Below are 13,720 nucleotides of genomic sequence, written 5' to 3'. Positions count from 1 at the left end.
TTGGTTCCGAACTACATGAGCCAGCCGTATCAGTATTGAGGCGGAGAACACAGGCTGAACTTAACTTCAGGTCCGATTTTTTCTGCGTTGAGGTCCCACCTCACGAGTGCTACACGTCCATATCTTCTCACATCAATCAGTGACACTCCTGAAGCGCTTTATATGTCCAGGGTCCAGGGATGATGATTATCCTCAGCGCTTTCAATCCGGCAGTGCAAAGATTGTTGCTAAGGGCTGATTATGTATGACAGGCGGCGTGACTTCAAGAGTCCATGGCCACTTAGATTCATTCATCTTTCCTCCCAAACATACTTCCTTTTTCTTTTCCTTCGTCTTCTCCATGACATACTCTATGCGTCTCGTTCAGCGGGAAGGGCGCAGGATCGCCCGTTTTCTGCAACGGCGCGATTCTAATGCTAGCGCTGTCTCTAGTACATATTTCGCACCTTCACCTACTACTATCCCTGAAGGACCTGGATGGGCACTTCCACCGACAACGACGCCTGTAACCACTTCAAAGAGTTTCCCTGTTTCAAGCCAAACCCTTATCGCACTGTCAATCCTCGTGTTTATCGTCCTTGGTATGTGATCCTCTATGCCAATGATGTCATGTGGGCTTTACATCTATCAGGCATCGCGTTCTGGCGCATACGAGTGCTAAGAAGGAAATCCATCAAGGGCGACGCTGACGTTGCAGATAGGGGAGATGTAGAACGACAGAAAGACAAATGGCTTGCACCGTCTACAACTACTCCCCTAGCTCTTGACACTGTCGCGGCACCTGCTGGTGTTGGCTGGACACCTCAGTTTCGCTCGATTAGCGGTCCTGAATATGTAAGAGAAGCTGCCAAAGAATCCAAGCCACTCCCTCCCAAGCGATCACGTTCTCCACCGCCATCTCTCGGTTCTATACAATCTCAAGACCCCTTTGCTGACCCCAGACCTAAGTCTGCTCCTCCAAGGTCACCCGGGACTCGTGAGGTAGATCGCAACATCAACATCTCCTCTCCGTCGTCCCCTCAGCCCTATGCTCTCTCTGTAAGTGGATATCAGGTTAGAGGTCTGTGGACGAAGGAAAAGGGAACACGGGATTGGGATGTTTGAATTACTGCAACTTTTTAAGCATAACCATGATGATTCAGGACGACTACTTATGATGTCAACTGCAAACTCAGCGGAATCCCACTACAGTCCATTAGCTACATTTGGCTTCGGTTCGGTTCTAGGTATTCCCCTTTTTTTGAAATCTCCGGAGACATTTGAAGTCTCACTGCATAGGTTTAATGCGTATTCCACTCTTCACGTAACCCTTAATTTATTCTATGGTCAGTAATTCGTTTACGGAGCAACAAAACCCGTTGAGACTGGTAAATCTGTCGGTTACTATTGAAACACGATTTGCCAAATACAATGTCAATTATGGAGGGTAAGGTGCAAAGTTACTCAGCAATCTTAGGACATAAACATCTCATTCCTCCGCAAATCGTGCTTTCCGTCTAAACCTAGCTTGGTCACGCAACCACTGTACGAAATAGTAAATTTACTGTAGGGGAGGCTAAGAAGCATACGCACTTGTCGATATTGGTGGAGAGATCCAATCTTTTCACCTGTGGTACCGCGGGCATAAAACACGTTTCACATCCACAATCCGAGCATCAGTACTTACCATAGAAATCTGGCACAGGGTTCGTGGCACTTTGAGCTGTGGGATCTACGCGATTCTTCACTATGTGTCGGTGAAATTCCCGGTCTTTAGCTTCTATGAGGTTCATTGTGCGGCGGTGGGTCATTCTCCAGCCTGCAGCCCCGATAGTAGGGCCAATGAGATATCCGAGTCCTAGGCTGAATTAATTAAGGTCACCTTGGCATAAACAACATGTCTTACCCATGCATGAGACCGTGCAACCGCTGTAGAAAAACAACGGATCTATCCCCTGGTTCTATGAGAAAGAAGTACAAGCATATAACAATGTATTACACACCATGATAGGCTTCGTCGCGTCTGACTCCAGAGAACCAAAGTATGCAAGTCCTCCCACCAACCCGAGAATACATGCCGGAATGGTAACGGCCTGTCATGCGTTCATAGCCTATGAGAAAACGCAAACATGAATTCCAGCTAGAATATCTCACAGTTTCCCATTTTCGTTTACTTTTGCGAATCTCTAGATATTTTGACCAGGACAAGTTCTGTTGTTCTGCCTCGGAGACCGCTGTGTTTGAGTTATGTCTGATGTTCAAGACTGCCCGGCGGCATATCCATGATGGCGCGAGGCGCACTTCATGACAGCTTACCCTTGCAAGAGACACTGACATTATGAGAAAGACGGAGTTGTCCTGTTTTCCTCATTTCAACCAAGCCAAGCCAGCAACAAAATACCAAGAAAGGAATGTCATTCCCACACCTACGTTACGAATTGTTATCTCCGGCGTTACGGCTAGCGACTTCAAAACTTCAAGTGGTACTACAGCAAGTCTGTCTCAGCAATCGTTCCACTGACCGTCATCACCATCACCTCTGTCTGAGGACAGCCTGCATGCATGGACGGAGTGAGATCCTGTCTACTGTGCTGTCAGGCTTGCGTAGGAGATGGCGTGGACAACGAGCACGACAAATCGAACCCCTTTGCCCTCGATAATCTGTTATCTGCGGGAACCATCAGTGTAGATGTTCAAGGCCGCCATCTGCACTGCGCTCATAGTCACGAAAGTGACACCTGGCATCCAGTACCATCGCAACAGCTGCCTGTTTGTGTAGAGGATGATGTATTTTGTAAGATCTCTTTTCTAACTGAACATCAATTTCTGCGTGCTACCTGTCGTCTTGGAACGAGTCAACGAGTGTTATACATTCGAATATACCTCGTACCTACCGATTCTCCAATTGTCAAAGAAAGCCTACGATATCGTACCGAAGTTATTTTGAAAGAGGGTCACCGTCACCTTCAGGCCTTACTACCTTCGATTGTACAGGACCAACGTTCCTGGAATGCAGATGAACTCTCCTCAATCAGTCAACCTCAAAAGTATTTTTTGCCAAGGGATGTTGTAAGCACTTCCTACACTATAATCGGTCTCTAGTAGCTGCATATTCCATCACACAGGATAATCGCACAATGGCGGAGATCTACAATGACCTGCCGTCGTTGGTCTCTTCAACAATTACTGTGAGACACGAAATCAGGGGTCTTCGCAGTACTTTGTATGAGTACCAGAGACAGTCCGTAGCCATGATGATCGAGAAGGAGTCGAGCAACCAGCCTGTTCAAGACCCTTTATACATCCCGATCTCAAATATGCATGGCGAACGCTTTTATTTCCAGCCTTCAACCCTCACCGCTGCGCGGGAATGCCCAACAGTTGCTCGGTGTAAGGGTGGCATTTTATGCGAAGAACTAGGTAGGTGTCAGATTATCCTCAACTCCTCGACTTATATATGACCGCCCACAGGCACGGGCAAGACGGTGATGGTCTTGGGCTTGATCCTTGTCACTATCAATCAACTATCTCAGCCAGAAGAATCGCTATTGGACTACCGCCCCGTCATGTCTCCCTTGGCCTATCGCACTTTCCCTGCAGATGAGTACCATAATGCTCGAAGAAGGGCTGGCATGCATAAAAGTTCGGCGCTCGATGTAACACGTGTTCCATCTCTCGTTGAAATTCTTCTTCACCGCATAAGGACGTGGGGTGACAAGGTGGACATGCGATCACACGAAGAACAATTAGAGGCGTCCAACCTCTGGCAGCTCCTTCAAGCCAACACACCATTTTATCACCACTACACTGTTAAATCACCCATGCATGGTCTTGGTCCTTCCCGCACAAGACGTCGAGTCTCAGAATCCCCCCGACTAATGCACCTTACGACAGCGACACTTGTTGTTGTGCCCGTTAATTTACTTGGACAATGGGACAGGGAAATTTTGAAACATTGTCATAGCACGTTGAGATATCTTGTCGTCCAACAAACAACGAAAATTCCAAGTGCGAAGGCTTTGGCGTCTGATTATGACGTACGTAGTATTGTATCTGCACCGACACTGCATTGCTAATTTGTAAATGTTCAAGTTGATCATTATGACGGACAGTCGTGCGTTTCGATACTCCATATGTTTTTTCAGTGCTTATTTATTACATTCAGGTTTTCGCAGGGAGTCGGTGAACAACAAAGTTGCTCAATTGCATAAACTTAAACCCTGCACTTGTGCTCCGTTTACTGGCAGCCGCGTACCAAACTGTTGTTGTCCCAGCGATCCAGCTGTATCACCTTTTCTTCAAATCCGCTGGAAGAGGCTGGTGATCGACGAAGGCCATACCTCAGGAAACTCGGCCGCCACACTAAATTACTTCGTTCGTGAGCTAAGCATCGAGCGTAAATGGATTGTAACTGGAACACCGACATCGAATATACTAGGGTTGAACTTGGGGCGCAAGCAGGATGAGGACATAGAAAATGATATTGGCGTTGACAAGACTTACTCATTACCTACCATGACGGATTGCTCTGCATCCGATACCTCTTCAATTTCTGATAGCGGCGCGGAGAACATAGCCAGGGTATGGGGGACGTATGACTACGTCAACTTGCGAAAACTCGGGGCAATGATCAGTGACTTCCTCGCCGTTCCCCAGTTCCATTCTGATCTCAAATTGTTCGGTAGTCATATCTCTGCACCTCTTTGTGATCGTCACGGGCCTCGCGTGGGCGCAGTCAAAGTACTGAGTCAGGTCATGGAGATGGTCATGGTTCGTCACAGGTTAGCCGCGTTGTATACTGCTAGAGACTGTAAGGCTTATCTTACCCAGGATCGAAGATGTTGAGGAAGAAGTAGTTCTACCTCCCATGCGGCATACACCCATTTACATGGATCTCGATGCCTATGCTGCGAAGTCCTACAATGCAATGCAAGCCAGTATTGCAATTAACGCTATTGACTCTGAACGCGAGGGTCAGGTGCGTGTCTGGTCATGTACTATCTGATTTTTCACTCATATCGCTTGAAGGATTACATCTTCCACCCCAGGGTGAAAAACTTTCAAATTTTCCGCACGATTTGAATATTGACTCTGATTTTACACTAGAACGCGAAAAGTCTTCAGATTGCCATAGACAACTTGTCACAGTAAGTTCTTGGGCTTAGAGAAACTAATAACTGAAATCAAGATCAAACTTAGAGGAATGTTCTGGTCGGTGTCCGACATTTTGTTTAATGTCGACCAAATACGACGCGAGGCCCCTAAATTTCTGGCTCGTGCCATCGAAGCCAAAGTGCCCGATCATGATATGGCGCTATTAGAAGAAGCACTAACACATGCGTTAGTCTATTCTCCTTGTCGTTGTATACTTGATACTTAATGACGTCTCACAGAGAGGCGACAGCGAAAGATCCTCTGTGGCGCGCTATGCAACTACATGAAGATGTACCTTTCCGCGTGATGGGGATGGATGCAGCTGTCTTCGAAGCTTGGACACGGGGAAGGTTGAAGGACAGATCTCGTGTTCACGATCTCATGCACGCGAACCGGCTGTGTGATCTACGAGCTCTCGTTCGCAGTCGACCTTTGATGAGTCTCGGTCGATTGGCTGAGGAAGGAAGAGAACTGGATTCAAATGAACGAGCACGATGCGAGAGGAAATTGACACAAATGCATGATGTCACAAACGCCGCGCAGATGAAAAAGATGGTGTCTGAGGTTAAAGACGAATTGGAGGTCATAAAGGAGAAAGAGAAAGTTTATCAAACAGAGGATGTACCTGAAACAGACATCGATGTCTTCGTTCGCCACAAGTTGGGGCATCATTCTGCTCCTTCGCTATCTGATCTACTCCGCTCGTCGCCATTGTCAGAAACATATGTCGGGCCATCTCTATCCACCAAGCTGAACTTCATCTTATCCGAGGTTAGTACACAGTACTATCATGTATCACCCACCTCCTACCCTTCTTTCTAGGTTCTGGAGCATTCAGAGAAGGAAAAATTCCTCATATTCTCTAATTCGCCACTCACTCTCGCCCACATCGCAGAGGCACTCTCTTTGATCGAAATCAAGTACCTCCGATATGCAACGGATATGTCTCCGCCACTGCGAGAGCAATGTGTCATGACTTTTGAGTCCTCTGAGACATTCCGTGTTTTCCTGATGGAGTTGAAGCTTGGTGCTCGTGGTCTGTGAGTATATCTTATTTGCATTCATTTTTGTGGTTCCAATATATATCTGACAGGAACTTGATATCTGCCTCTCGAGTGATCTTCTGCGAGCCTGTCTGGCATCCTGATGTTGAAGCACAAGCCATAAAGGTAAGATCTTGTCTCAGATTAGACAATCGTTACTCAAAGAGTTGTCAGCGAGCGCACCGTATCGGACAGACAAAACCAATTACTGGTAGGTCAATTATTTCTGAATGATGGTTAATGGTTTTGTTCATCGCATCAATATACTTAGTGAAAACTCTTGTAATCAGACACACTGCAGAAGAAGCAATGGTCTCCAGACGACATTTTCTGAAGGGATCCAGCAAAATTCCAAGGATGACTACTGACGTGGGGATGCGTCAATTCCTGGAGGTACGTGCAACTTAGTTATAATTGGTTGGATCACTCATAAGGGCCTTTCCTCTTAGAACCCTCACTTTTTGGCTGTTCCAACAGAACCAGAGTGTTTTTCTTCATCAATACAGATATCCTTGCTAATGCATGTAGACCCTCAAAGACAAGAGCTCACATCTACCCACATCTCAGAAGATTTGGTCGCATCATCAGCCCCAAATTTCGATGTTATCAATACTAGTAATCAGCCAGATAATACAGCAGACCGGGCTTTGAAACGACCTCGAACAGTTAGGTTTGCAGATTGATACTAAGGTCTATCTTGTAGTCAAAGACACAGTCCACGATGTATTGTACTGTGGTTATCATATGTTGTTCTTCGAGGGGGGGCTTCCACCAACATTCTTCTCACCAACCCTTTGATTTTTGATTTTTTTTGATTTAATTCCATTAATCGCATTAGGGGATGACCCATATTGTTGACAAGCACGGAAGCTTTGAGATGCAAAAGACTTCATGGAAACTTGCACAATAGATGTTACATCCACAAAAGGATCGATCGATAGAAAAGTCACAGCGTAAGTGCCCTATACAAGATGCCTTAATCAAGAATGAAGCGCAGTTTTGCGCCATTTGCTACACGTGTCCAGACATCGATAGCTTCATACTGGAAACAGGTGTCAGAAAAGCCTTGTCATCAGATACGTGTATATACTCACCTCCGCAATGGTATCATTAAGCTGCGCCTCAGTATATCCAGCACCCAACACACGGGACCGAACGTCAATGAGAGCGAGTTCTTCCCCATCATCCTCCTCTTCGTCCGAGTCGACGTCCATCTCGCGTTCCCCGCCGGGGCCTCGACCAAACCTTTTCTGTCTCTTTCTCCGTTTCCTCCCGCCCTCGTTCGACATGCTTTTGATGAGCCTGAAGATTTGACTGACGACTGACCGATCAGGCTCATACTCCTTGTCATCATCATCGTGCAGGCTCTCTTTGCTGCATTCCATAAGCCTGAGTGCCTCGTCAACATCAGCCCGCTGCACGATGTCTGCGAAGCGCAGGCGTGCGAGAGATTGTGCGAGACGAAGCACACCGAGGAGCGTACGTGCGGAAGTGTAAGTATGGGATTTCTTTTGTGCGGCCTCGTCTTTCGAGAGCTTGCGAAGGCGGACATAAGAGTCGACGATGTAGCTAGAGACGTCTGAGGGAACGGTAGGACGGCGTTGGCGAGCTTGGGCGATGTAGTGTCTGCCAGGAGGCTCGTTTAATTGGAATAAATGTCTTCAACACCCATGCTTACCTCATAAGGACAGGGTCAACAACATCGTACTCAAGCTCAGGATGGCAGTTGAACATGTGCACATGGGTTACATGTTGCGCCAGTCGCTCATCGTCTTCTCTAGTCGGTTTGTCCAGGATGAGGAATAAAAGGTCAAAACGAGATAGGAGCGCAGCGGGCAGATTGATGTTTTCGACAGGCGACACTTTCGGGTTATACCGGCCATACAGAGGATTCGCGGCCGCAAGTATGGATGTGCGAGCATTCAGAGTCGTCGATATTCCAGCTTTTGAGATGGAGATTGTTTGCTGTTCCATGACTTCGTGAATCGCAGTTCTGTCTGTTTCCTCCATCTTGTCAAATTCGTCGATGCAGCAAATGCCGTTGTCGGCAAGAACCAGGGCACCGCCCTCTTCAGTACTGTCAGACCAAGTGTTGAAGTAAGACCGAAATAAACTCACCAAGAACCATCTCATCGGTAACCGGGTCTCTCATGACCGCAGCTGTAAGACCAACTCCTGATGAACCTTTACCCGTAGTGTAGACTCCTCGAGGAGCGATTTTCGAGATGTACTTCAGTAGCTGCGACTTGGCCACACCAGGATCACCCATAAGGCATATATTGAGGTCGCCACGAATCTTCATCCCGTCACCCATCGTCTTTGTTACACCCCCCACAAGCAACAGCAACAAGGCTTTCTTCACATCCGTATGTCCATATATTTCGGGCGCGATGTTCTGGGCAAGCTTGTTGTACAGTGACGGGTCTGCCTGCATCTCCGCGATCTGTGCCTGTATTTGTGGCGTCATTTCCATGTCACCATATTGCTTCTTGAGTTGGTGGATGTGGTGTCCTTCGAGGTAGGTATCTGTGAGTAGTCCAGCTCGGATGGCCTGGAATCCTGTGTAGGGAATTGGGAGGAAGATACCCCCAAGATGAACAACATCACCCGGGTTCATTTGGCGCGTCAGGTTGCCGTGCACATGTATAGTCATGGATCGAGGTATGTGTCCTACTGGCACTTGGTCGGCCTGGAAGTTGTTAATGTCAACACAAAAGCAGGTATCCATGACTCACCATCTCTTGAATTTTGACTTCTTGGAAAGGACTAAATCGACATGCTCGAGTCTGCATGTGAAGGGAGCCACGTATGCCGTTCTTCTTGCATTCCTGTTCGTTCGGACAGTCCGCAATGGGAGAGAAGGTTTTGCTGGATATCTGCTGGAATGTTTCGGAACCGCAAACATCGCAGGTGTAGGCGTTCACAAGGAGCAGTGGCTTGACTTCTGACACGCGGGTAACGATGCCCCGAACAGTGATCAACCTGCCAAGATAGGTTCCCTTGACCTCTCGGACGGCCAGAGCAACATCGGACCGAAGAGGCTGGAAATAAAGGTTGCTTAAATAAAGTCAGCTCTCAAACGAACATTGGCAATGTCACCACATACTATCGCCGCAAGAGATGGTCGGGGAAGCCCTCTTGACTGCCTTCAGTCTGCTCATTCCGCTCTCGCCTTTGGTGCAGAATGACATCGATTACTTCATCATGTTCACTGATGTCCTTGGTTGGAGGCGGCATGAGTTTGTCCACGGCTTCGCTGAAAAGCGCGACGTAGCGCCGAGTGTTGTTTCGTATCCGAGATACCAGTTCAGAGACCGTTTTCTCGTGCTTTACAAAATATCATTCACATATAAGACATCAGAAATATGTGAAGATCTCGTACCTGGTGGATGTCTTCCATGTCAATGGTGAGCATCTGCTGCTCACGATTTGCTATGCGTTGCTGATGAATTAAATGTTGAGTAAAGACGCGTCCCGATTACTGTATCGCACGTACAAGCTGCTGCATGTATTTGAGACTTTTCCTACTAGCATCTTGCTGATCATCCTCGTCATCGCTGAGCGCCATATCTGCAAAACCCTCGTCCCATTGCTTGTTTGTGCCCACATATGTGGATAAAAAGTTCTGTATTTTATCTGTGAACATATTAATAGCCTTGTCATCAATTTATCGAGCAAACATACCTAGCTCATCATCGTAATCAATGGGTATGTTGAGTACCGGGAGAGACATTGTGTGTTGTTGGTATGTACTAGTCGCGTCTCAAAGGCGCGTCTGTCACAATCAGGTCAGAACGTGACATTCTTGTCACGCTCAATGTTGACACGTGACTCGTTAAGCGTCGACCGTGTGCCGGTGTGGCCGCATCAGTGACATCAGTAAGGGCTAGGCCCGGCTGTTTCGGAAGATTGTTGTCGTGGTTCTCGATGTGAGCGTCGAGGAAATTAAGCGGACAAAATGCACACTTGAAATATGATCTATAGTTGTTGCATGAGTTGGAGACATCTTCGAGGCGGCCAAAATTCAACCAGCTTCGGGGAGCCTGAGACTTAAAAGCTTAATTACTGGCTAGCTTGGCCGTGAATTTGAACGCGTAGTTCTAAATCAATCGAGTACTAGATATAGCTAGGATTTGCTTCGACAACTATACAATTTATCATATATTCATTTCATTCTCACGCGTGCTCCTGTAGCACTTTTCGGCTTCTACCAACTTCTCTCCAGCTACCAGGTTCTGCCAACAACGCTAGGAAGGGTCCTACACTCAACGTTTCGAAACACCTCTATTTGTTGTACCTGATAATCTGGCCGTCTATCTTATAATACTTAAACTACACACATGGATATGTCATGACCTTGGTACCAGCACCAGAAGACCTTCCATTCATCGACCAGTGAGCCTAATTTCAAGCGCACGTAACGGAAAGTAAGTTACAGCTGAAAATACTGCTGCGAGCTTGAATCTTGTAAGCGAGTCAATGTCCAAACAACCAAAGATAATGCACACCTCAAACCCGATCTCTGCTCCTACCATCTCTCCAAGTGGGCCTGTATACAACTCCTATGAACAAAATGATGAGTCAGTACACATGGATGGACCAATGCGGTGCCGATGACCCGCCTGAGACATCCCAATGACAGCACCTGCGACACCAAAGCACCCCGCAAGTATACCCGCTACGCCTACCGGTAGTCTTAAGAAGTGAAGAGAGGACTGTGAGGTCACGACCTTCATCAAAAAGAACCACTAGCAGCTGAACTCACTTCGACAGCGTATCGTAATCATCCAGGTTGTACCCACCAAGCGGCCCATTTTTCCGCCGGAAGATGAAGTGTTCCTCAGCTACGATCACGACGAAGAATGCTGTCCAGTCGCTGAGAATTCTGAGGAAATTGGAAAGTATAGTACTAAAATGCTCGCGGCCGGCAACGCCAGCTACAGTATACGCCACAAAGGCTAGAAGTACCCAAAAGAAGCGCGGAATAATGGCGAACGGGCGTCCAAGTGCCTGCATGGACAAGCCAGCGGAGTAAGTATTTGGGATGTTGTTGGCACTATAACTGGTTTAGTGCGAACAGGCAAAGGCGTTCACTAATTCTTACATGACAGAAAGCGAGAGCAGAACGAGGATGAACTGGCCAAAGTGACCCAATGGCGACAGGACCTGCGCAACAAGGCCGCCTGTCGAGCCGCTTCTGAATGATGCGACATATGCAGGGTCTGTGAGGGTCATGAGGGCGGCGCCGAGAATCCCGACAAAGCAGATAGGGATGAACAAGCCGAGGAACGTGAGTAGAAACACGCGCATGGGTGATGTATCGGCAGGCAGCCGACAGTTGAAGTCCGCTGCAACTGGCGCCCACTGGTAACCGTTTACATGACAATTTAACAGTCGTCGAATAAATATAAATGATGATTTAACCCACCCCAGTGAATAAGCCGAATACAATCCCACCAAAGCCGAGAATGTCTGCTGTGAGGGCGTGCCCCATTTCCTCTTGAAGCGGCTTTTGCGCGTTGATGTTATATCCGGCTTTTCCGCCAAGACCCCAGAGGAAGAGCATGCCGGCCAGGGTAATTATCCATGCATAGCGCTCGTAGAAGTGCACCATATTGTACCCAATAACGCACGGGATGAGGGAGCACACACCAATGATGATGATTCCAACGACGGAAGGAAGAGTACCAGGGTTGATGTTGGACAGCGTTTGACCTCCGAGGATGACAGTCGTTGTGGCAAAGCCAAGCCTGGACAATGCTCAGCAAAATATGACAAAATGAGGGAGAATAAACGCACTGCGTGAGGATGTTGAGGACTGAGTAGATGGTACAACCGAGATATCCCGAGCTGAACCGGGTGATGACCATGGTACGGAGGCCCGTTATGGGGCCGAGGGTAGCAACAAACGCTGTCGCGACGGCCCCGACAGCGCCAAAGCAGAGGATAGTAGCTACAGCATTACTCAGGAGAATAAGTGTGGTTGCGACACCGTGCTCGCCTGAGTGACCTACCCGAAACTCAAAGTAAAAGTTGACTGTGCCAGCACGCCGACGGGAATGATATCATACACTGTGTTAACGGACCTACAAAAAGGTCAAGTAAAAGTACGAATATCGGTCGTGGGACGCAGACTGACCACCACATTAGGATGCTACATGGGGCTCAGATCAAGTATACGAGTGGAATTCGAATACGTACTTATTCCAGGCATTTTTTGATTCTCGCTGGTTTTCTGGCACACGCTCTACTCCACGAGCCTCGACACCGCTTGCAAAGAGTCTCGATAGAAGAGGTCCTAATCTACCAAAACGCTTTACGATCACGCGATCTGGCGCTGCCTCGATCGCATACACATCTTGAGCATCTTCGAGCCTGGCGACAGATTTCTCCTCATCCTCTAGGTAGTAGCCTATGGAGACGGACATGGTGATTTCTGGGCAGATATGCAGAACGACACAGGCTCAGTAGGAATGTCAAGCGTGCAGTTACCGAGGATTTAAACAATGCATTGCGAAGAGGGCCGTGCTGGCAATGCGCTGGCGTCCATTGAATAAGTCCGCCATTGAATAGTCGAGATAGAGTGTGTGTTTTTGGATAAAGAGCCCGATCAGCAGTCGAAGCGTCTTGCCCCAAAGAGTTATTTCAACGGTATGCGCCACAACGCACAGTAGAAAATCGCCGATTCGTCACAGCACCGGAACCGGTCCGCAACTTGCAATATTAATTTGAAAGTTTTGCACCAGATTCAAAGATTTAACTGCATGGTAGGACCAAGGCAGCATCGGTTGAATAACCTGCCCAAGGTCCCATTTCATCCAGAGAATAGCCCGACACCATGTCCATTCGAGTGTCGCCGATGCAAGCATGTTCTCATTGCAGGCGCTGACGTTCCATCTTCTGCGGGCCTAGAGGGGATACCTGATTCAGCGCTGCCTCTGAAAATACGGAGTGGTGATCCCTGTTAAGTCTGTTACTTTCCGTCTATAAACCAATCGATGAGGAAGGGGATGTATGACGGAAGTAATAATCGTTGCTGGTAGACGCATAGCGTAAGATTCCTGCCATTGAGCCGTGACAGCTGCAACCTCGCAAGTAGGACCCGCTGATATGGCGACTACGATGCAGAGAGGATTTCAGAGATTTGCCAGCAGGCTACCCACGCCGTAACAAGTAACGACGGGGGCAGCACTCCACTATTCGTATGTTTTGGTGAACATTTCGTTCCATTTGTCGTTCTGAACTCCAGGTAGAAAACAGTTAAGTCGGAAAATGGTGTCGGCTATCGTCGTTCACCCTAGCTGCACCAGCCAAAGGACTCAGTGAACCCAGAGACCAAAACCGACAATAGTGACTCCGATGCAGAGAGGGTTAGAAAGATTTTAAGCAGCCTATTCGCACCCTCAGGGCAAGGAAGTTACTGATATGTTTCAGGCGACAGATGCTTTTTGTGCTGAACTCCAGATCTCGGAGAACTATCGTTGGAAACGCGAACTCATCCTGCACCTGCAAGGTTGCCAGGGCGCCGCTGCCAGAAGGCCAGG

The 13,720-nt window shown here is 47.9% G+C and overlaps 5 protein-coding genes across 5 annotated transcripts; 2 read left to right on the top strand and 3 right to left on the bottom strand.

Annotated features, from left to right (window-relative positions):
• Positions 1-340: 340 nt before the first annotated feature.
• F5147DRAFT_774682 (uncharacterized protein) lies at positions 341-1,104 on the top strand (the record flags this gene model as incomplete). The annotated part of the gene is made up of 2 exons (XM_041441628.1): positions 341-581; positions 632-1,104. 2 exons carry the CDS (start codon positions 341-343, stop codon positions 1,102-1,104), a joined length of 714 nt encoding a protein of 237 aa, XP_041291718.1.
• A 256-nt stretch (positions 1,105-1,360) lies between these two features.
• On the bottom strand, positions 1,361-2,328 carry F5147DRAFT_699540 (mitochondrial import protein Pam17). The gene is made up of 6 exons (XM_041437627.1): positions 2,134-2,328; positions 1,983-2,072; positions 1,886-1,934; positions 1,667-1,837; positions 1,573-1,607; positions 1,361-1,522 (listed from the first exon to the last, which is right to left on the bottom strand). Exons 1-6 carry the CDS (start codon positions 2,314-2,316, stop codon positions 1,469-1,471), a joined length of 582 nt encoding a protein of 193 aa, XP_041291717.1. The 5' UTR covers positions 2,317-2,328; the 3' UTR covers positions 1,361-1,468.
• Positions 2,329-2,541: 213 nt separating this feature from the next.
• F5147DRAFT_578509 (P-loop containing nucleoside triphosphate hydrolase protein) lies at positions 2,542-6,584 on the top strand (the record flags this gene model as incomplete). Its single annotated transcript, XM_041431444.1, has 13 exons — positions 2,542-3,048; positions 3,105-3,399; positions 3,451-4,023; positions 4,145-4,760; positions 4,810-4,957; positions 5,008-5,028; positions 5,086-5,126; positions 5,179-5,319; positions 5,373-5,904; positions 5,956-6,173; positions 6,227-6,302; positions 6,351-6,387; positions 6,448-6,584. 13 exons carry the CDS (start codon positions 2,542-2,544, stop codon positions 6,582-6,584), a joined length of 3,342 nt encoding a protein of 1,113 aa, XP_041291716.1.
• A 568-nt stretch (positions 6,585-7,152) lies between these two features.
• On the bottom strand, positions 7,153-9,909 carry F5147DRAFT_578443 (DNA replication licensing factor MCM7; the record flags this gene model as incomplete). Its single annotated transcript, XM_041431438.1, has 9 exons — positions 7,153-7,218; positions 7,271-7,802; positions 7,855-8,245; positions 8,295-8,865; positions 8,912-9,233; positions 9,283-9,503; positions 9,559-9,618; positions 9,673-9,812; positions 9,861-9,909. The coding sequence occupies 9 exons, from the start codon at positions 9,907-9,909 to the stop codon at positions 7,153-7,155; spliced, it is 2,352 nt and encodes a 783-aa protein (XP_041291715.1).
• Positions 9,910-10,443: 534 nt separating this feature from the next.
• Positions 10,444-12,937, bottom strand: F5147DRAFT_637191 (permease for cytosine/purines, uracil, thiamine, allantoin-domain-containing protein). Its single transcript, XM_041432934.1, has 10 exons — positions 12,378-12,937; positions 12,316-12,330; positions 12,191-12,262; positions 11,976-12,140; positions 11,605-11,926; positions 11,281-11,540; positions 10,942-11,232; positions 10,799-10,871; positions 10,685-10,738; positions 10,444-10,633 (listed from the first exon to the last, which is right to left on the bottom strand). Exons 1-10 carry the CDS (start codon positions 12,602-12,604, stop codon positions 10,562-10,564), a joined length of 1,551 nt encoding a protein of 516 aa, XP_041291714.1. The 5' UTR covers positions 12,605-12,937; the 3' UTR covers positions 10,444-10,561.
• Positions 12,938-13,720: the final 783 nt, after the last annotated feature.

The sequence above is a fragment of the Suillus discolor genome (genome assembly GCF_016758755.1).
Source record: "Suillus discolor strain FC423 chromosome Unknown F5147scaffold_34, whole genome shotgun sequence".
Classification (NCBI taxonomy): domain Eukaryota; kingdom Fungi; phylum Basidiomycota; class Agaricomycetes; order Boletales; family Suillaceae; genus Suillus; species Suillus discolor.
This window is presented reverse-complemented; position numbering and strand designations above follow the sequence as displayed.

Excerpts from the sequence above, each read along its gene's own strand:
- F5147DRAFT_699540 (XM_041437627.1), bottom strand. The coding sequence starts at position 2,316 with ATGTCAGTGTCTCTTGCAAGGGTAAGCTGTCATGAAGTGCGCCTCGCG. Across the intron at positions 2,073-2,133 it reads GTAAACGAAAATGGGAAACT|GCCGTTACCATTCCGGCATG; the intron begins GTGAGATATTCT and ends AACGCATGACAG. Across the intron at positions 1,838-1,885 it reads TTGCACGGTCTCATGCATGG|GACTCGGATATCTCATTGGC; the intron begins GTAAGACATGTT and ends AATTCAGCCTAG.
- F5147DRAFT_637191 (XM_041432934.1), bottom strand. The coding sequence starts at position 12,604 with ATGTCCGTCTCCATAGGCTACTACCTAGAGGATGAGGAGAAATCTGTC. Across the intron at positions 11,927-11,975 it reads GTCCTCAACATCCTCACGCA|GCTTGGCTTTGCCACAACGA; the intron begins GTGCGTTTATTC and ends AGCATTGTCCAG. Across the intron at positions 10,739-10,798 it reads CTGTCATTGGGATGTCTCAG|GAGTTGTATACAGGCCCACT; the intron begins GCGGGTCATCGG and ends TTTTGTTCATAG.